This window comes from Malus domestica, chromosome 05, assembly GCF_042453785.1.
Source record: "Malus domestica chromosome 05, GDT2T_hap1".
NCBI lineage: Eukaryota > Viridiplantae > Streptophyta > Magnoliopsida > Rosales > Rosaceae > Malus > Malus domestica.
The window spans coordinates 6,884,226-6,906,357 of NC_091665.1; the positions used below are offsets into that span (position 1 = coordinate 6,884,226).

General features: G+C 38.1%; 1 protein-coding gene, 1 long non-coding RNA gene and 2 other non-coding genes across 6 annotated transcripts; 1 reads left to right on the forward strand and 3 right to left on the reverse strand.

Moving 5' to 3' along the window:
• Nucleotides 1-7,283: 7,283 nt before the first annotated feature.
• LOC114825061 (uncharacterized) lies at nt 7,284-8,531 on the reverse strand. The gene has a single exon (XM_029103393.1). The coding sequence runs from the start codon at nt 8,529-8,531 to the stop codon at nt 7,284-7,286; it is 1,248 nt and encodes a 415-aa protein (XP_028959226.1).
• Nucleotides 7,842-7,949, forward strand: LOC114825302 (small nucleolar RNA R71). Its single transcript, XR_003773944.1, has one exon. It is a non-coding gene; the product is annotated as a small nucleolar RNA R71 (small nucleolar RNA).
• A 1,244-nt stretch (nt 8,532-9,775) lies between the features above and the next one.
• On the reverse strand, nt 9,776-20,375 carry LOC103455987 (uncharacterized). Of its 3 annotated transcripts, none has more exons than XR_003773061.2 (5): nt 19,959-20,262; nt 19,527-19,820; nt 19,339-19,433; nt 19,122-19,225; nt 9,776-10,323 (listed from the first exon to the last, which is right to left on the reverse strand). It is a non-coding gene; the product is annotated as an uncharacterized lncRNA (long non-coding RNA). The 3 variants fall into 3 exon arrangements; XR_003773060.2 differs by lacking the exon at nt 9,776-10,323 and adding an exon at nt 13,305-13,588 and having other exon boundaries at nt 19,959-20,375; XR_011581186.1 differs by lacking the exon at nt 9,776-10,323 and adding an exon at nt 13,305-13,633.
• LOC114825295 (small nucleolar RNA R71) lies at nt 14,018-14,123 on the reverse strand. The gene has a single exon (XR_003773937.1). It is a non-coding gene; the product is annotated as a small nucleolar RNA R71 (small nucleolar RNA).
• Nucleotides 20,376-22,132: the final 1,757 nt, after the last annotated feature.

The window sequence follows — 22,132 nt, forward strand, 5'->3', positions numbered from 1 at the left end:
CCCAAATTTAACTTTAAAATGAAATTTATACTCTACCGACACATTTTCAACAAATCAACACTCTCCAATTTTCATATATATATATATATATATATATATATATATTTTTTTTTCTTCTTCTCTTTTCTCTTTTTTTTTTTTTTCATGAGAGAAACAAATCTGCAAAAGCTACATCACCCATCAAATTCACATTTCGTTATAATACACATGCTCCATCCATCTTTCTACATAAATGAAACCCCTAAAAGCACAACCCATGTAATACTTTCTCAAAACAATAAGGAATCGATTTTTGTGTATGGGCTCAACTCCAATATTGGAGCAAGGTAAAGAGATGTGGCTAACAAAGAAATGGCTTAGTTAAAGGCTCAATGAGCTACTACGGATAAACATAGCATATAAGGTAGGCATGAAAGGCTCAAACAATCCAAAGATGGCCTATATCACTTCCAAGTTAATACATGAATTGGTTAATGAATCGAGTAGTATAAAGCAAGTTCTAGAGATACATGTACAGTGAGATCATACGCACAAGAAAGAATGAGATTGATGCATAATGGTTCAATCATGTATAGGCTCAAAAACTCACAAGGTTTACATAATCTCACATGATTCACATATGAAATGCTAAATCATGCTCAAGTTTCACATTGACAAGACTAGGCACATTTATTTTTCAAGCTGATTTCTGGAAATCACAGTTAACACAAAGACAACAAAAAGAACTTAGACTTTCTTGAAAGTAAGAAGGAAATTAAAAACAAATCTCATCATAGAATTTAGAAGTAGCTACAAACAACAATAAAAATGCAAATTTTTTTTTAATTTTAATTTTTATTATTATTTTTTTTAATAGAGAAATAAACTAACGAAATATATTTCCACCCCCAAACTTAATTATAGCATTGTCCCCAATGATAATGAAAGGAATTTTTGAACAATAAGACATAAAAATGGAAGGAAAGAAAGATAAAATGAAATAAAGACATAAAGAAAAGGAAAGAACACACCAATTTGTGTAGGCGAATCTCGGAGTCTGATTTGAAACCAAGGAACTCTGAATTGTGCAGTCTGCATTCTTCTCTGCTTGTTTCTTCTGCACAGCGGGCATGCACGAGGTAGAGGTATTGGTCTGTTTCTTTCTTCAATCTTTCCAAGTGCCCACCTCTTGCTTTCTTTCTCCTTGTCCCTAGCTGAATTGTCTCCACATGCTTCGAGGTATCATTTTCACTTCCCTTATCTGTCCCCCAGGCAGATGTGGTAGACGAAGCGGAAGCATAAGATGATGAAGATGAGTACTCGAGAGCAAGGCTAGGTAAGCAATCAGGAAGGGGTTCCAGGCAGTTGGCTCCAGATCGGAAGATTAATACCAAATGCTGGCTGATTGCTCTCTTTCTCCTTTTCGTAAAACAAAGACAAGGAGAAGGATAGGGAGAAAGCATGATATGAGATACTCTTACTTTGGATGGGTTGTTTGCAGAGGTACCCCAAGGAATAAGGAACACTGAGTGACTCGAGAAGGTGTGGTGGAAAGGCATTCTCGGAGATGATGGAAAGTTATGTATGTTTGCCTTGCCATGGAGGGTGAAGGTCGACATTTATAGGAAATAATAACCGGTACTGTTCTTTCACTCTTGTCGGCAACCGTTGGATGATTTGAACAGTAAACTTCACGTGCTTTCTACTTTACCAGAAATCGTCGACAGATTGCCCGTGATTTCCGTAAAGCAGACTCTGCATGTGACAGATGTTGACACGTCTGGATAAAGCAGATTCCTCTCCGATTTCTGAGCTTGCCTCTTCGAAATCTGAGTTCCGTCGAGTGCAGAGGGTGCATGTGACGAGTGCGGACAAATCTGGAAAAGAAGATTTGCCGTGGTTTCTGAGCAAGCTCAGCTTTTGAGAAAGTTAGCGCCTCTTTGATTTTTTTAGTTGGCCTCTTCGATATCTGGAATTGCCTCTTCGATCTCTGAAATCCCATCGCGTGCTGATTTTTATAGAGGTATGCAGGACGTTCAAAGCACACTTGAATTTCTGGCTTCAAAAACTCCCTCTTTGCATTTCTACGATCTTGACTTGTCAGACCTCTGCTTTCCTTAACACCTCTGAAAAATGGATGGCCCTTCCGACCGTTGTTTTGACTTGAACCTTGGTGAAGAGGCAGCCTCTCCTTCTCCAGACAACATATGGCGCCCATCCTTCATATCCCCTACTGGCCCCTTTACCGTTAGGGATTCGATGATGAAGAATGACATGACAGCTGCGGTGGTGGCCCGGAACCTTGTCACTCCTAAAGATAACAGACTGCTTGCAAAACGGTCTGATGAATTGGCTGTTAAGGAGTCTCTGGCTCTCAGTGTGCAGTGTGCAGGTTCCGTGTCCAACATGGCCCAACGCCTCTTTGCCCGAACCCGTCAAGTTGAATCGTTGGCGGCTGAAGTGATGAGTCTCAAACAAGAGATTAGAGGGCTCAAGCATGAGAATAAACAGTTGCACAAGCTCGCACACAGCTATGCCACAAACATGAAGAGGAAAATTGACCAGATGCAGGAATTTGATGGTTAGATTTTACTTGATCATTAGCGGTTTGTGGGTTTGTTCCAACAGCATTTGCCTTCGTCTTCTGGGGCTGTACCGCGTAGTGAAGCTCTAAATGATCAACCTTTGATGCCTCCTCCTTCTGTGGCCCCGCCGACTGCGGAGGCCCAGCCAACTACTGAAGCTCCTCCTAAACAGCCTTTGTGAAGGCTCATTCTTGTCTTTATCTGCTCAATGTTCCTTTCCCTTTTTTTTTTTTTATGAATGAAAAAAATATCTTGCAAGAAGTTGTGGTAGAGATTTCAAAATCATTACCTGCATAAAGGAACAAAAGTAGTATTTAAACACAAACCAGAAAACAAGAGAAAAATAGAACAAGAACATTTAAAATTATTCAAAATAAAAATGAAAGATAGAAAGCTTGGGTTGCCTCCCAAGAAGCGCTTTAGTTACTGTCTAGAGCTAGACATTCTGTTGGCAGCTTGATTCAAATAACAGGTTCCTTCAAAGTGATGGAATCCTTAGCAAGATCATATGGAGACTCCTTGTATAACTTCAAGCGATGTCCATTAACTTTGAAGACAAAACCAGTTTGCATGTTTTGGATATCCACAGCCCCATGAAGATGGACCTGTACAACACGATATGGACCATTCCAACGTGATTTGAGCTTTCCTGGGAATAGTTTCAATCTTGAATTAAAAAGCAAAACCTTCTGGCCTGGTTGAAACTCTTTACGAAGGATGTGAGCATCATGAAATTTCTTGGTCTTATCCTTGTAAATCTTTGCATTCTCATAAGCATCATTCCTTATTTCTTCCAGTTCATTCAACTGCAACTTCCGCTTCTCTCCTGCTGCTTGGTAGTCAAAATTGAGGTGCTTAATAGCCCAATATGCCTTGTGCTCAAGTTCCATAGGTAGATGGCAAGCTTTCCCATACACCAAATGAAAAGGAGACATCCCAATTGGTGTCTTATAAGTTGTCCTATATGCCCACAAAGCATCAGTAAGCTTTAAACTCCAATCCTTTCGAGATGAACTGACAGTTTTCTCAAGAATCCTCTTGAGCTCCCAATTAGATACTTCAACTTGTCCAGATGTCTGTGGATGGTATGGGGTGGCTATGCGATGGTGAATATGATACTTGACACAAAGGGAAGCCATGGTGCGGTTTAAGAAATGCGTACCTTCGTCACTAATGATAGCACGACGTACTCCAAATCGGGGAAAAATAGTATTCTGCAAGAAACCGAACACCACATAACTTTTGCATGTTGGAGAAGCTATTGCCTCCACCCACTTAGAGACATAATCAACCGCCACCAAGATGTAGAGATTGCCATGTGAAGAAGGGAAAGGTCCCATGAAGTCTATGCCCCAAACATCAAATAATTCAATCACCAAAATACTTTGTTGGGGCATCTCATTTCTCTGAGAAAGATTTCCAACTCTTTGACACTTATCACAAGCCTGGCAGCATAGGTATGCATCTTTGAATAAAGATGGCCAAAAGAAACCACTCTGTAAGATCTTGGCCGCTGTCCTTCTTGGTCCAAAATGACCACCACATGCATAGTGGTGAGCAAACTTCAAAATGCTTTCTTGTTCTTCAAAAGGGACACACCGACGAATGATTTGATCTTGGCAATGCTTGAAAAGGTATAGCTCATCCCAAAAGTAGTGTTTTACAGTGGAGAGGAACTTCTTCCTTTGTTGGTAACTGAACTCTGATGGTATTTCTCCAGATGCCAAATAATTTGCGATGTCAGCATACTATGGTACTTGATGAGTAACCGCTAGAAGTTGCTCGTCTGGAAAGCTCTCTTGCAGGGGCAATGAATCTGCCTCATCAGTGCTTGCATTTACTAATCTCGAGAGATGATCCGCCACAACATTCTCATGTCCCTTTTTATCTAGAATCTCCAAATCAAACTCTTGCAAGAGAAGGACCCATCGAAGCAATCGTGGTTTGGCCTCTTTTTTAGACAATAAGTACTTGAGAGCAGAATGATCAGAATACACAATGACTTTAGCACCAACTAAGTATGATCGAACTTTTCAAGAGCAAATACCACTGCAAGTAATTCTTTTTCTGTGGTGGCATAATTCAGCTGAGCATCATTCAAAGTGCGGCTGGCATAATATATAACATAGGGGAGCTTGTCACGTCGCTGACCAAGAACAGCACCCACAGCGTAATCGGAAGCATCACACATGAGCTCAAAAGGAAGGGTCCAATCTGGAGCTGTTATAATTGGGGCTGATGTGAGAAGATCCTTCAATTTGTTGAAAGCATCATGACAATCTGCATTAAAATCAAAACAAGCATCTTTAGCAAGTAAATTACAAAGAGGACGACTAATTTTGGAAAAATCCTTGATGAATCTTCGATAAAAACCAGCATGTCCCAAGAAAGATCTCACATTCTTCACAGAAGTTGGTGGTGGTAATTTGGCGATCACCTCAATCTTTGCCTTGTCGACCTTTATTCCTTTGCTTGAAATTAAATGTCCTAGCACAATGCCATGCTTAACCATAAAATGGCATTTCTCCCAATTTAACACAAGATTAGTCTCCCTGCATCTTTCCAAAACCAAAGATAAGTTATCCAAACATATATCAAAAGAATTACCAAAAACAGAAAAGTCATCCATAAAAACCTCGACAATATTTTCAACCATTCCAGAAAAAATACTCATCATGCATCGTTGGAAAGTGGCAGGGGCATTACACAATCCAAATGGCATTCGTCTGTATGCAAATGTACCAAAAGGGCATGTAAACGTTGTCTTCTCTTGATCCTCAGGGGCAATTGGAATTTGGTTGTACCCTGAATAACCATCTAAGAAACAATAGAAAGAATGACCAGCTAGTCTCTCGAGCATCTGATCAATGAATGGCAGCAGAAAATGATCATTTCTAGTGCTGTTATTGGGCTTTCTATAGTCAACACACATTCGCCATCTGGTGGTCATCCTTGTAGGCACAAGCTCGTTGTTATCATTCTTCACCACAGTAATACCAGTTTTCTTTGGAACCACCTGAGTCGGGCTCACCCATTTACTATCCGAGATTGGATAAATAATACATGCATCAAGCAATTTCATCACCTCAACTCTTACAACTTCCTTCATGATTGGATTTAGACGTCTTTGAGCTTCAACAGTTGGTTTAGTCCCAGCTTCCATAAAAATTCTATGCATGCACAAAGCTGGACTAATGCCTTTTATGTCAGCAAGTGTCCGCCCCAGAGCATCTTGATACTTACGAAGGACTCTTAGTAATTTGTCTTCCTCCGTGTCATTAAGATCAGCAGCAATAATAATAGGCAAGGTCTCATTCACCCCGAGATGAGCATACTTGAGGTGGCTCGGCAGTAGCTTGAGTTCTAACTTCGGAGCTTGCTCACTTGAAGGAAGAATGGGCTGCTTAGGCACTCCAAGGCTTTCATAAACATGTCGCCACTTTGGATTATGAATTGGTGCACTATCCAATGCAGCGATGACATAGATAAAGTAGCATCATGATTGGTGAGGCAAGTTAACAGCTCATCATTAGATGATCGTGAGGCAAAGTTTGCATGCACAATCCCATCCAAAACATCAACATGAAAACACTCTTCAGGTTTGAAAGGACGCTTGACAGCTTCAAAGAGTTTGAATACAACTGAATCTCCTTGCACTCTTAAGGTTAAAGTACCTGCTTCCACATCAATAAGTGTCCGGGCGGTGGCCATGAACGGTCGGCCTAAAATGAGAGGCACTTCCTTGTCTTCCTCCATATCAAGTACAATGAAATCAGCTGGGAGATAGAATTTATCCACTTTAATAATCACATCTTCCAGAATACCCAAAGGATATGTCACGGACCTATCTGCCAATTGAAGACTCACAGATGTGGGCTTGAGTTCTCTTTCACCTAATTTTTGAAAAACAGAATAAGGCATAAGGTTAACACTTGCTCCTAAATCAATCAATACTTTATGAAAATCAAGACTACCAATAGTACAAGAGATAGTGAAACTCCCCGGATCTTTCTTCTTGGGTGGTAGCTTATGTAAGAGGACAACACTGCATTGCTCAGATAAAATCACTTTCTCGTATTCCAAGAACTTTTTCTTTTTAGAACATAGCTCCTTCAGAAATTTGGCATATGATGGGATTTGTTTAATAGCATCTAATAGAGGCAAATTAATTTGAACCTTAGCCAACGTCTTCATGAATTCAATGCATTGTTGATCCTTGGAACGTTGTTGCTGCCTTTGTGGAAATGGCAAAGGTGGCTTGTATGGTGGCTTGTCAGAAGGTGCAAATAAACTACCAAGACCTTTTTCCTTGTTTGCATTAAAGTTGGGTCGAGATTGCACATTGTCACTTGCACTAGGATCTGGAATACCTACTTCAGAAATAGCCTCTGATCGAGACTTTGCAGCTAATGGTGCACTTTCAGTAAGCTCTTCTTCTTCCACTTTGGCTTCATGGTGCACCACTTCTCTGTTGTCATAGCTCTTGCCACTTTTCAATGTCCGTATTACTTTGCAATGCTCCATCCCTCTTGGATTTTGCTCAGATTGGCTCGGGAACTTTCCTTTCTCTCTTTCATTGAACATGGTAGCAAGTTGTCCAACTTGAGTCTCCAAATTCCCCACTGATGCCGTGAGATTCTGAATGCTAGTTTGTGTGGATTGGACAAAATTGTTGGTGGTATTAGAGAGAGCAGACATATGTTGAGCTAGCTGTGACATTTAGTCTTCAAGAGATGGTTTCTTAGTCTCACTACTTGATTGGTAAGACTGTTGGTATTGACGTGGCTGTTGGTTGCCGCCCCAACTGAGATTGGGATGGTTCTTCCACCCAGGATTATATGTATTTGAATAAGGGTCACTTCTGGGTCTAATGAAATTATTCACCATATTCACATGCTCTTGCACAAGCTCAGGGTAGCTATCCTTGTTGGGGCATTTAGTGATGTCATGAGTTGTCTCACTACAATTGATGCACACTTCTTGGGCATTGGGCATGGAAGAGACCTGCATTAAGGCAGCAAATTTGGCATTAAAATTCTTTTCCATTTTAGCAATTTGAGCAGAAACATTAGAAGAACTCTGAGAAATCTCAAAAACTCTCCTCTTTTGTGTTTGTTCTTCTGTCCATTGTTGGGATTCAGAAGCCATCATATCAAATAACTCAAATGCTTCCCTTGCTGATTTTGACATTAATGACCCTCCAGCAGATGCATTCACGTGACTCTTGGTGGTGGCATTGAGACCATCATAAAATATGTTCATTTGAAGGTTAGAATCAAACCTAGCATGAGGACATTTTGTGTACATCTCATTATACCGTTCCCAAGCTTCATGGAAAGACTCGTTCGGCTTTTGAGCGAAAGCCAATATCTCTTTCTTGAGTGCAAGAGTCTTGGATGAAGGAAAAAACTTATTGAGAAAATTTTCTTGCAATTCTGTCCATGTTGTAATGCTATTGGCAGGCAGAAAATGCAGCCACGCCTTGGCTTTGTCCTTCAAAGAGAATGGGAACAAACGTAACTTGATAGCTTCAGAAGAGAAACCTCTGATTATGGTGTTGTCACATGCCTCAATAAAATCAACCAAATGCATGTTGGGATCACTGTTTGGCAACCCATGAAAGGATGGCAATATGTTGAGGATGTGAGGTTTGATTTCAAAGGATGCCCCATCTTCCACATCTGGATATATAATGCACCTTGGCACTACATTGATTCTCGCCGCCAATGAATTCCTTAAAGGTTGACCTGCTGCAGGTAAGGCTAGGGCCATGTGTGCAACTGGTGTCAAAGGTTGGAAAATAGATTTGCTGCTCGTAGGATCACGGAACAAATCCTTAAGAAAAATATCACCAAGTTTGGAATCTTGTGCTAAATATTTTTCTCTAGCTATCTTCCTTGCACTTCTCTCTGGTTCAGGGTCGTAAGGAATAAGCACTTGATTCTTGGATCTTGTTCCAAACACCATATACTACACCTGAACAAACAACAGAAATATTAAGCCAAAAATAAAAAATAAAAAATAAAAATAAAAATAAAAGTAAAATAAAATAAAACTTAACAGAAACTAATTAAACAACAAAAAAGAAAAGAAAGTAAGTAAACCTAGATGAATTAAAAAAAACACAATTTATGCAAATTGGCAACCACTAGTTAATTAAACGAAGACAACAATCTCACACCACACATCCACTACACTTAATCAAAGATCAAAACTCAACTAAATTAATTGCTGTTTTTTTTAATTAATTTAATAATACGTGAGAACAGAAATTTGTGAAGGGGATACATAAACAGATTTCTAACGCAAATATACAGCATTATTACGGTACCAAAGTTAAATTCACCATTAATGGGCTTAATCAAAGAGGATTCTGTAACTTTTTTTTTAATGATTAATAAAAATAAGACATAAACATAAGCATAAGAAAAATAAACACAAAAGCTTGGGAACTGTTGGCACAGTCCCCGGCAACGGCGCCAATTTCTTGATAGCGATTTACCACTTGTAAAACAAAGGGTTAAACCATAGAAAATTCTTGCAAGAGAACAAGTGTTTGTAGTATAGAATGGCTCAAGCAAGGTCGATCTCCTCAGGGACTGATATAAACAATTTACGAGTTTTTGTGTATTTAACTTATTTAACTCTAAGAATTACACTAATTTGACGAAACTAAATATTACTAGATGTGACTTAAACAAATATCTAAAATGGGAATTGGTTTATAAGGATAATGATTCAACTTAAACAAAACAAGTAAATAAGGAAATTTAAGATAAAATAAATGATTGAAGAAAAATAGATTGACAATATGCTAGAGTTCAACCTTTACCAACAATACTCCTACGTAGCTATTCCAATTGCTTAAATAATTGAAAACACACATGCTTTAAAGGTTGGATTTTCCTTGTGTATGTTTTACTTGTGACATTCAAGCTAAAACGCATACCACTACATGCAACTTATCCATGACATTTGGATTAAATATAAACATGAGTGATTCATTAATCTTGGTGAAAATCCTTTTGTTAAACCATATAATCCCTAAGAGCATGATATTTACCTTAGGAGAGTATAATTCTCAATCACAAGAAGCACAACCAATTTTAACGTGACATTCGTTCAAAATTGCATCCGATAACTTTTTTAAGCATCCTAATGGTGATCAATCATCAAGACACATAGATAGTTTAATTTAGAGATTGAAAATATCAAAGCAAGCATGTAACAACACTTAAGCAATTGAAATATAAATCTATGTATTCATGTTGCGGCTCATGGCCTCACTCTAGCATAATAAATTAGTTACACATAATTAATTTGATACATAAGAAATTATTCATAACAGAAAATAAATAACTAAGAAAGAAGACACCCGTTTCTTTTCTCCCGTCGCAAGTCTATGTGAAATTTTCCGTGTGCACTGCCTTCTCCTGCTCCTGACTTCCTCTGCGCCTGGTTCGCTGCGCCTGGTTCTCAGTCCGTGTCTCTCTCTCCCACTGCCTATTCGTTTTTTCTGTTTTTCTTTATGCCAATCTGTCATCCACTGCTTTCCTTTCTCCGTGTCTCTCCCACTCCTTTCTTCCTTTTATTTTCTACTGTGCTTTCTCCTTTCCCGCTATCAATCTGCCCACTCTCTCCTGTCTTTTAATTTTGTATTTCTTTTCTTTCTATCCTTCTGTTTTTGCAGTAGGAGGACTAACCACATCTTGATCAATATCTTGTCGCTGCTCCTACCTTTTTGCTTGAAATTGATTAACTGCACATTATTACAAAGTAAAGTAAAATGCCATAATTTTAACACAAAAACATCACAAAGACTTTAGAAATGGATGGTATAAATGCATGAAATATATGAGTGATCAAGAACTTGTAATGATAATGTCATCGACGTAGAGGAGTTGAATGACAACATCAATTCCATCATTTCGAACAAATAAACTAGAATCTGACAGAGAGGCGTCAAAACCAATGGCCTGCAGATAACTAGTAAATTTATCATTCCAGGCTCGTGGAGCTTGTTTTAAGCCATAAAGAGACTTAACCAATTTGCAAACATGTGTAGGAAATTGAGGGTGAACAAAGCCTTGAGGTTGCTTCATATAGACTTCTTCCTGCAATTCTCCATGAAGAAATGCATTCTTCACATCGAGTTGTCTAAGGTCCCAATGATGTGTTGCAACCAATGCTAAAACTAAACGCACTGTAGTATGTCGAACAACTGGACTGAATGTTTCTGTATAATCCAACCCATTTTCTTGGTTAAACCCTTGAGCCACCAGCCGAGCTTTATATCGTGATATAGAACCATCACTGTTTCTTTTAATTTTATACACCTACTTGCTGCCAATCACATTCATATCACAAGAATTAGGAACAAGAGTCCATGTGCCTTGAGATTGAAGAGCATCAAACTCTTCTTGCATTGCTGATTGCCACTGAGGAATAGAAGAGGCTTGTTTGAAATTTGATGGTTCAGAAGCATCCAAAATATCAGCAATAAATGTGAAACCCCCTGAAAAATGAGCATCATCTGCAGGAGTTAAGGATGCCACTTCTGGAAATATAGCAGTCAAAGCGGAGTAGTCCTTTCTGGTAATTGCACCTGTTTTCAATCGGGTTTGAATACCTTGTGATACAGACACATTCTCTGTGGTAGGTAACTCCACTTGTAACTGTTGTGATTGAAGGACAGGCAACAGAGAAGTAGGGCTGGAAAGAGTAGCAGGTAAAGCAGAGTCCTGTGCATTTTCCAAAGATCCTGAAGAACCAGAAGAAATAGAACTGAGATGCCGTGATGTAGAGCTGAGGGGTTGTGAAGCTGAATTATTATGGAAATCTTGATGATCATTAGCATTAACACCATGTGCCATTGGGACTGATAGCTGAACAAGAATAGGTGTCACATGACTATGTGAACCAGAAGAAGTTGTAGTCCCACCAGCTATATTAATACCATTCTTGTAAGGAAACACAGTCTCATCATGATAAACATGACGAGAAATGAGAACTTTCCCAGTTGACAAATTATAACAGATAGCACCTTTATAACCTTGTGGATATCCCAAGAAAACACACTGAGTGGATCTGGATTGCAATTTATTAGTATTATATGGTCTGAGGTAAGGATAGATTGCAGAGCCAAAGATCTTCAAATTCACTAGATCAGGTTGCTTGCCAAACAATTTTCCAAATGGGGAGTCCATGTGAAGAGTCTTGCAAGACATTCTATTAATCAGAAAAGCAGCATGTGCTAAGGCATAAGACCAAAACTTATGAGGTAACTTAGCAACAGATAATGATGAGTAGATTTTATATTATGTATTTTACCCTAATCTTAGTATATTTTGGTTAATATATTGGAAGAATTTTGATACTTTGAATTGTATTTTCAATATAGGACTTTCGACTTCCTCTGGAGCAAAACAGGATCAAATGGACGAATTTTGGAGTAATTCCAGTTGGAGGACGTTCGTGAGTCATTTAGCTTGATCACATCAAAAATTGGGATTTTTCCACCAAGTGGTTATTTTCTGACGATGAAATAAAGAAGCAGTGCGCAGTGCTGGAAAATGACGTTTTTGGGCTTAAATTGCGTTTTTGGAGCCCAAGATGACATCGGATGGGTTCGTGGCCTCCTGAAAAAGTGTTCAGAATATTCCAAACATTAAATCCAGCTATATTGGGCCAGTTTTGGAGCAGCTTATGGGTCAAAACGTGGCTGTTCAGATTTTAGACGAATTTTATCATTTAATTTAGGGTTATGTTTCCTAGGGTTTGGGGGTCGCTTGGCAAATATATTGCTTAGCCATCTACAGTTTTAGGGACGCTTTTCTTTATGCAATTTTGGAGACAGAGAGAATTGTTAGGGTTTTGGAGACTTTTTACTTGAAGGTGCTTTCAATCCTTTTCTTGAAGATATTTTCTATGATTTCAATTATGAATATGCGGAACTAATTTCTTTTACTAGGGCGAAACCTTAAGCCTTAGCATGAATATGTGATTTTTATTTAATTTCTTATGATTGATTGCATGCGTACTTTGAATTGTTAATCACCGGGATAAAAACTATCTAATTATTTTAATGCCTTATCACCATTAGGATTTTTAGAAAAGTAATTTGATGCAATTTTGGTCGGAAGGTTCCCTGAAATTGACGCTGGCTTCTTGTGATTAATAATTGTAATTTCACTTAGGATGAATATTACGTCTTAAGGATTGCATGGTTTTTCAAGGGATTTTCATAAAGCATAATGAGTATTTCATGTTTAGATTTGATCCGAACGTTCGGACGAGTTGCATGTTAGATATACATTCTATGTTAGAGGTTCCAAGTAGAATATGAATTAGGAAAATCTAACCTTCAAAGTGGCATGTGTAGATCATAAGTAATTGGTAAAAGTTCATAGGATTACTAGGTGATGGTGGAACCCTAGTATTTTCTTAATTTGATTCTCTCAAAATTGTTCATTTCTCTCTAGTTCTAATATTGCAGATTGTTTACTTTAATTCATTAATTTCGTTTTTATTTTAATTAGGATATAAAATCAATCACCTCAATTTCTATTTTACAATAATTAATTAAAGTTTGGTTAGTTTCGAATTATTTAATAATCCCTGTAGAGAATGACCTTGCGAGATCCATTTATACTACAACAACTTTGTGATTCTTGCAAGTATAATAGGTGTTTTTATCTCGTTCACATGAATAGTAAAAATCATATCAAGAAAATGACACCGTTGCCGGGGATTATTTAAAATAATCTTTCAATTAGTTATTGCTGTTTATACATATAAAAAAAATTAATTTAATTTTCGTTTTTATTTTATTTTTACAGATTACAATAGTACAACAGTGCATATTTCATAAATCTATGCATGGTCAGCACCCGTTCAACAGTTCAGAAATTGATTCCATTTGATCCAGAACTTGAGCAGAATTTAAGGAGGAAACGCAGGGAGCGAACTTTGCAGAGAGTTCCTCCTTTGCAGGGAATTTTTCTATAATCTTTAAATTCTGGGACCTGCACAACAAGGATAAAATGGCATTTGTAATTCTAGAGGCAGGCCTGCCCCTGGGTGATTCACTGACTGCCCATACCACAAATATATCAAGTTGCATTACTTATCCGGGAGTGGAGGAAGGGATTGCATTTGAAATAAAACAGCACATGTTGAATATTCTACCTACGTTTCATGGGTTATCATCTGATGATCCTAACATGCACATTAAAGAATTTTTAATGGGGTGCAAAAATATTTTGGTGAGAGGATTTTCAGCCGAATCTATTAAGCTCCGTTTATTTAATTACACTCTGAAAGATCAAGCAAGGAGATGGCTCTTCACACTCCCATCTGGAAGCATTAGTACTTGAGCCCAACTCAATGAAAAATTTTTAAGCAAGTATTATCCGCATAAAGATCAAGCAAGGAGATGGCTTCTAAGACTCTTGACATGAGAACTCAGATTTTATCATTTGCCCAAAAACCAAATGAAGAGTTTCATGAGGCGTGAGAGCGGTTCAAAGAGTTGATTAGAAAATGTCCGCATAAAGATGTTTCTTCAGATTTACAGCAGAGCAAGTTAATGCATTTAACAATTTCCGGCGGCCCCGATATGACCCGTATTCTAATTTCTACAACCCAGGTTGGAGAGATCATCTTAATCTAAGGTGGGACAAGGAACAACACACTAGGGCTCAATTCCAACAGCAGGTACAACAACCTGCTACACCTAAGGCTGCTTGGGAGGTTGCAATTCAAAAATTGGCAAATACTACCACTCAAGAAATTCAAAATCTACAGGCAACAGTGAAAAACATGGAAAAACAGATGGGGCAGATTGCTTTGCAGGGTTCTGGAAGGGCACCAGGTACATTTCCCAGCCAAATCGAACCAAATCCCAGGGGAGGTGCAGATTGCAAGGCAGTTAGAGTTCTACGTTCCGTCAAAAGTTTTGATAACAGGGATGAAAATTGCATTCAAAATTCGCAGGTGGCTTCGCAGCCAAAAACAGATTCAGGAACTATTGAAAAATCTGCCAATTTGAAAAATTCTGAACAGTCATTGAACAGTTCCGAAAATGGTGAAAATATTGTTATGGATCGTGTTTATGAGCCACCTATGCCTTATCCCGAACGGTTGAAGCCTAAAGTTAAAGATCAACAATTGACAGATTTTATGAAGACTTTGTCTAAGGTTCAGATTAATCTGTCGTTAATTGATGCCATCAAGAACATTTCGTCTTATGCCAAGTTTTTGAAGGATGTTCGCACAAAGAAAAAGAAGCTCGTTGATTTTGAGAAAGTGATTCTTACAGAACAGTGCAGCGCTGTTCTGCTTCACAAGTTACCCCCGAAGAAACAAGATCCAGGGAGTTTTACGATTTCATGCACAATTGGAAATTCTCATTTTAAACGTGCTTTAATTGATTTAGGTGCTAGTATTAATTTAATGCATTTTTCTGTTTTTCAGAGACTGGGACAAAGGGAAATCAAGCCTACATCAATTATTCTACAACTAGCGGACCGTTCAGTTGCTTATCCAAGGGGTATTATTGAAGACCTAATTATTAAAGTGGATTATCTCTACCTTCCTGCAGATTTTGTAATTTTGGATATGGATGAAGATATGCAAACATCGATTATTTTGGGACGTCCCTTCATGGCAACAGCTAGAACGTTAATTGATGTAGAGGCTGGAACCCTTACACTTAAGAGTACAAGATCAATCTGTTGTGTTCAGTTTATTTGAAGCTACTAAAAGGCCAGGTGATGTGCATGATTGTATGCGTGTTGATGTGCTTGATAGATTATTACATGCTAAAATTATGCCACGTTTGACATCTGATCCATTGTTAAATGTGTGTAATGGGTTTGAGAATAAAAATACAGAAGATGAAGAGGTTTTTGAGAATGTTTCAGCTTTGGAAAGTGTTCCTTTTCAACCCCCACGTTGGAGGCATGTTTTTTAGAGTTTGGGGGAACCCAAAAAGCTGTTGCAGCCTTCTAAGGTACAGCCACCTAAACTGGAGTTAAAGGTGCTTCCAGAACACTTGAAATATGCTTATTTGGGTGCGGATTCTTCGTTGCCAGTTATTATAGCTGCTGATTTATGATCAACAGAAGAAGATAAATTGTTGTGCATTTTAAGAAGTCATCAAGATGCAATTGGCTGGACTATAGATGACATTAAAGGGATCAGCCTTACAATTTGTATGCACAAAATTTTGATGGAGGATGGGGTAAAACCTGCCATTGACGCTCAATGTCGTTTGAATCCAATTATGAAAGAAGTTGTTCGTAATGAGGTTATGAAGCTTTTAGATGCTGGGATGATCTATCCTATTTCAAATAGTAAGTGGATTAGTACAACTCAAGTGGTGCCAAAGCGTTCTGGTATTACAGTTGTGAAGAATGATAATAATGAACTAGTGCCTACTCGTTTGACTATAGGGTGGAGTATGTGTGTTGATTATAGAAAGATGAATGCTGGTACTAGAAAATATCATTTTCCATTGCCATTCATTGATCAAATGTTGGAAAGATTGGCTGGTCGTGCTTTCTATTGTTTCTTGGATGGCTATTCAGGGTACAACCAGATTCTAGTTGCCCTTGAGGATCAAGAAAAGACAACCTTTACTTGTCCTTTTGGGACTTTTGCATATAGAAGAATGCCTTTTGGTTTGTGCAATGCGCCTGCCACGTTTCAGCGTTGCATGATGAGCATATTTACCGGGTTAGTTGAATATGTAGTTGAGGTATTTATGGATGACTTTTCTGTTTTTGGAGATTCTTTTGACCAATGTTTGCAGAATTTATCTCTAGTTCTTGAAAGATGCATCAAGACCAACCTGGTTTTAAATTGGGAAAAGTGTCATTTCATGGTTAAGCAGGGAATTGTCCTAGGCCACCTGATTTCTAACAGGGGTATTCAAGTTGATAAGGCTAAAATTGATGCAATTGAGAAGTTGCCACCCCCAACAACTGTTAAGAGTGTTCGATCTTTTCTTGGCCATGCCGGGTTTTATAGACGGTTCATCAAGGATTTCTCCAAGATTAGCCGACCATTGTGTAATTTATTGGCTAAGGATGCACCTTTTGTTTTTGACGAGGCTTGTTTGGAGGCCTTCAAGAAGTTAAAGACACTCCTCACTACAGCACCCATTATTGCAGCTCCTAATTGGAGCCTACCTTTTGAATTGATGTGTGACCATCAGATTATGCAGTGGGAGCAGTTCTTGTACAGCGGAAAGACAAACTTCCCCAAGTTATTTATTATGCTAGTCGAACCCTCAATGATGCACAACTAAACTATGCTACCACATAGAAGGAATTGTTGGCAGTTGTTTTTGCATTGGAAAAATTTCGTTCGTATTTTGTTGGGGCTAAAGTGATTGTTTATACAGATCATGCAACTTTGAAATATTTGTTGTCTAAAAAAGATGCTAAGCCTCGATTGATACGTTAGATTCTTTTATTGCAAGAGTTTGACTTAGAAATCAAAGATAAAAAGGGTAGTGAAAATGTGGTGGCTGACCATTTATCTAGATTAATTATTCCCACAGCTTCAAAAGGGGATTCCCTACCACTGAGGGAGAGTTTTCCAGATGAACAGCTATTTGCAGTCCAATTCCGTAAACCATGGTTTGCTGATATTGTTAATTATTTGGTTAAAGGTGTAGTGCATCCAGATTTAATGTTGCAACAAAAAAAGAAGTTTTTATCTGATGTCAAGCATTATTTCTGGGATGAGCCATACCTATTTAAGTATTGCCCAGACCAGATTATTCGCAGGTGTATTCCTGAAGCCGAACAGGAAAATGTTTTAAAGTTTGCTCATCAGTTTGCTTGCGGGGGACATTTTGGCCAGAAAATAACAGCAAAGAAAATTTTGCAGAGTGGGTTATTTTGGCCAACACTTTTTAAAGATGCACATAATTGGTGCAAAGCTTGCGATCCATGTCAAAGAGTCGGCAACCAGTCCAAAAGAAATGAGATGCCCCAGCAAAGTATTTTAATTGTTGAATTATTTGATGTTTGGGGTATTGATTTCATGGGACCATTTCCATCATCTCATGGAAACCACTATATTTTAGTTGCTGTGGAATATGTTTCTAAGTGGGTCGAGGCCATTGCAGCACCAACTAATCAAGGATCAGTGGTCCTGAAGTTCCTCCAAGGGGTTATATTTCCGCGTTTTGGAATTCCACGCGTTATTCTTAGTGATGGGGGGAAGCATTTTATTAATATACCGTTTGCTAATTTGTTGGCAAAATATGGGATTAATCATCGTGTGGCTACACCTTATCATCCACAGACATCTGGTCAAGTGGAAGTTTCAAACAGAGAATTAAAACGCATTTTGGAGAAAACAGTTGGTTCAACACGTAAAGATTGGAGTTTAAAATTAAATGATGCATTGTGGGCCTACAGGACAGCTTACAAGACTCCTATTGGGATGTCACCATTTCGACTCGTGTATGGGAAAGCATGTCATCTACATATGGAGCTTGAACATAAGGCTTACTGGGCAATTAAAGAGTTAAATTTTTGGTATGACTCAGCTGGGGAGCAACGTAAATTGCAGCTCAATGAGCTGGAGGAAATTCGTCAAGCTGCTTATGAAAGTTCTCGCATTTACAAGGAAAGAACTAAGGCGTTTCATGATAGTCAAATTTTACGGAAAGAATTCCAGCCAGGGCAAAAGATGTTGCTATTCAGTTCAAGGCTAAAGTTGTTTCCAAGGAAATTGAAATCTCGCTGGACTGTGCCATATTTGGTTACTAAAATCTTTCCTCATGGGGCAATTGAAATATCTAATGAGGCTCAAGGCAACACATTCAAGGTGAATGGTCACAGGCTGAAACCATACGTAGAGTCACCCTTTGATACTGCATACGAGTCTTTGACTTTGAAGACACCAGTGAGCTAGCCACCGGACTTCTGCAACGTCTAGCTACAGACTTAAAATAAAGCGCTAATTGGGAGGCAACCTAATTTTTCTAAACTCTTTCCTCATTTTAATTTTCGTTTGATTTTCACTAACAAAAACACAAGAAAGTATATATATATATATATATATATATATATATATATATAATAAAAAAAAATAATAATAATAAAATAAAATAAACGAAAAATTCATAAAAAAAATGGAAAATTGCAGGTTGATTTTATTTACCCAGTTTATTTGATTTTATTTTCATTTTTTTAACGCATATTGGATTAATTGTAGGTTGCGAACGTAGAAAATAAAGCGCGTCCTATGCTGGAATCTTGCACCCAGCAGCAAGTCTAACATTCACATCAACCACATGTACACTATGCTGGAAATTTAAAGCAATCAACATAAAAAGTCATTCACAGATGCAAGTTTGGGGGAGATTGTTGCAGATCCAGCACAGATACAGAATTTAGAGCAGTTAATTTTTTGCAGCTCAGTTTTGCGATGCATGGAGGAAGCATAATTAAATCACAGATCCATACACCACAGAACTGAGTACAGCTAGTTTTACCAGCTCTACAACAACTACACTTGCAGGGATTCGAATTTTACCTCCCAGATGCACCGATTTGGGTCATGCGGCCTGTGTTGTTTTCATCGGTTGAGCTTGTGTGTTTACTTCTATTTCCTTGGCTCTATCATGGATCCATATACCCCTACATAAAGAGCAAAAATATGAGTACATACAGGTTAACTATGGCATTATAAGGAACTATCGTTGAACATGTAAATGTTGAGTTTATCGACTGCAAAAGAACAAGATCTTTACCTTCATGATTTGCAGCGGCCGAGACATTTGCCGTTTATTTTGCGTTCTGGGACCATTAGACCGGCAGCTTAAGCTTGTTTTCTCTCGGTTATACGCTGGATTTGAGTGTCATTTTTCAGTCCCAGTAGTGGTTTTATTATTCAAATATCAGATCATCGTCCATCCATCAAAAGGGTTACGGGTTTTACCTCAACATTTGCAGATCCTTGGTTGAGCTGAGCTGGCGACTCAGGGTGTGTTCTTGTGTTGTTGTCTCGGATTTGAAACCATTAGGGGTCCTCACACCGATAAAACCACATGCATGTGTTAGGGTTTGTTCCCGTTCTTTCAAACAAATAAATTGGACAATGAAACCACAAGATTGGAGGATGATTTTACCTTTGGGTTTCCGTTTTTCCGATTTTCCACCACGGCGGGGTACTCACGAAGTTGTGTTGTTGTTGGGTTATGGAAGGCTACGGATGCATCAATCTGCGAGGAAACTGAGACATACACAGAACAATCAAATACATCAGTCACAGACATTTTCATTTTACTCTTGGTGATGAAGTTAGCAGAAATGGAGCTACATCTTTACATTCGAACGAACAAAATGAGAAATGGCATGGCTTAGTTTTTACCTGCAGAGGGAGGATTTTTGGACGAACTATTTTAGATATGCCCGTTTGGGTATCATTGTTGCGAACCAGAGCACTATTATAGAGGAATCAGACATGCCTGTGTCGCTCCACCATGGATGGGGTCTGAGAGGAAATTGAGAGAGAGACGGACCCCTCTTTTCATTTTTGAGAGGAACGGGTCTGAGAGAAAAGAGAAAGAGAGTAGAGAGATGAAATGGGGGCCGAGAGAAATGAAAGACTTCTTTCAGTCTCTATTGAAATGCGAGAGACTTGGGGTTTACAAAGCTTTCAGAAAAGTAAGGTTGATCTTAACCGTTCCTTTGGAATCTTAAGTAGCTCATTGCCGTGATGCATGCCACGTGTACAAAGCTGGCGTATTCCCATGTCTGTTCACGGGACTCGGTTTGCATTAAAGGCAAAGAAGAGCCGTTCGGCTCGGGACCCAATATTTGTAGGAATCCCTTTCAAATTGCATGCCAGCTGCATGCCTTTCAAAAAGGGAATCCAAAGTTTTCAATTTTTGGTGCACGCCTGCGGTGCACATGGCTTTGGTCATATCTCCATCAAGAGGGCGCATGACTGACATTTAAAAAAAAAAAAATTGCGCCAGCTGCATGCCATTCTCACGGGAATCCAAGGTGCTTTCTTGTCTAATTTATTTATTTATTTATTTATTTTTTTTTTAATGTTCTTTATTATTATGTTCCTTGTCACGCCATGATCTTTTGCATTCCTTTCTTTACATTTTGTTTTCTAGTTTCTTTCATTTTCTTTTCTTTTTATAGTCTTGTCCAATTTTTTTTTAGTGTCCCAGTTTTTGTGTTGTGTTTTTATTTTTTTTTAGTTTTCTTTTTGTTTCCACACCTTGAGGACAAAGTGTGAAATAAGTTTGGGGGTGGGAAAGTAAATTTTAGTTTTTTTTATTTTTTGTGTCAGTTAAAAATTTTCATTCTTATTAAGTTAATATCCATAGATTATTTTAAACATTAAAACAAATGGACATGGTGAAGATTAATCTCATATTAGAGTCTTTGCTATTTATCGTTGCTTAGACACTAATTCATGAATTATACTTTGAACTTTGCACATCACACCAACATGGTTTGTGGGGAGTGAGATTGAAACACTTGCTTTTAGTTTAAGTTATTTTTAATTTTTGTTTTAAGTAAAGTCAGTTATTATTGTGAATAAAGTAATAATTGTCTCACCCGAGGTTTTGCCTAGTAACCGGGCCAGTCTTGCCTAATCAGCAGTGATTCTTGCGTCAAACGGTAAAGTTTTGGCATGGGGCAGGGTGGTTAGTTGGTTTCGTAGCCTTTTCAGCTCGGGTTAATAAGTCCTTAGGGGTGTTATATACCTAGTGCCTTAAAGCCCTAGTGGTTTGGGAGTTATTGACCTAAAGCTCACTACATGGGTTGGATCGAAAGCTTAAGTAAACCGACATTGCACGACCACTACTATTACAATTAAAAAATAAAAAATAAAAATTTGAAAAGAAAAAAAATTAAAAATAGTTATATTTAAAGTTAGTAAGTGAAATAAAGAGTGACGAGAGGTAAGGGTTTTAGTGGAGTCTCCTTAACTATGTGGTTCACTTTACACAAAGGAAGTTTGTGAATTCTTTTCTAATTGATTCTAAATGGCTTAGACTCTGTGGTGGGATTGGTTGGAACTTTTGGAAAAATGTTCTAGTTTTTAAAATTTGCTATGGATTGCAACTTTGAAGGTGAAAATTTTTGTCAGTTAATTTTAACTAGTTGTCTAGTTTGTTAAGTTTTTATTTTTGTTTGAGTCTTTTTTTGCTTGAGGACAAGCAAAAAGCTAAGTTTGGGGGTATTTGATGAGTAGATTTTATATTATGTATTTTACCCTAATCTTAGTATATTTTGGTTAATATATTGGAAGAATTTTGATACTTTGAATTGTATTTTCAATATAGGACTTTCGACATCCTCTGGAGCAAAGCAGGATCAAATGGATGAATTTTGGAGTAATTCCAGTTGGAGGACGTTCGTGAGTCACTTAGCTTGATCGCATCAAAAATTGGGATTTTTCCACCAAGTGGTTATTTTCTGACGATGAAATAAAGAAGCAGTGCGCAGTGCTGGAAAATGACGTTTTTGGGCTTAAATTGCGTTTTTGGAGCCCAAGATGACCTCAGATGGATTCGTGGC

What these genes read in the sequence shown, in the direction of transcription:
- LOC114825061 (XM_029103393.1), bottom strand. Translation starts at nt 8,531, where the DNA reads ATGGTGTTTGGAACAAGATCCAAGAATCAAGTGCTTATTCCTTACGAC.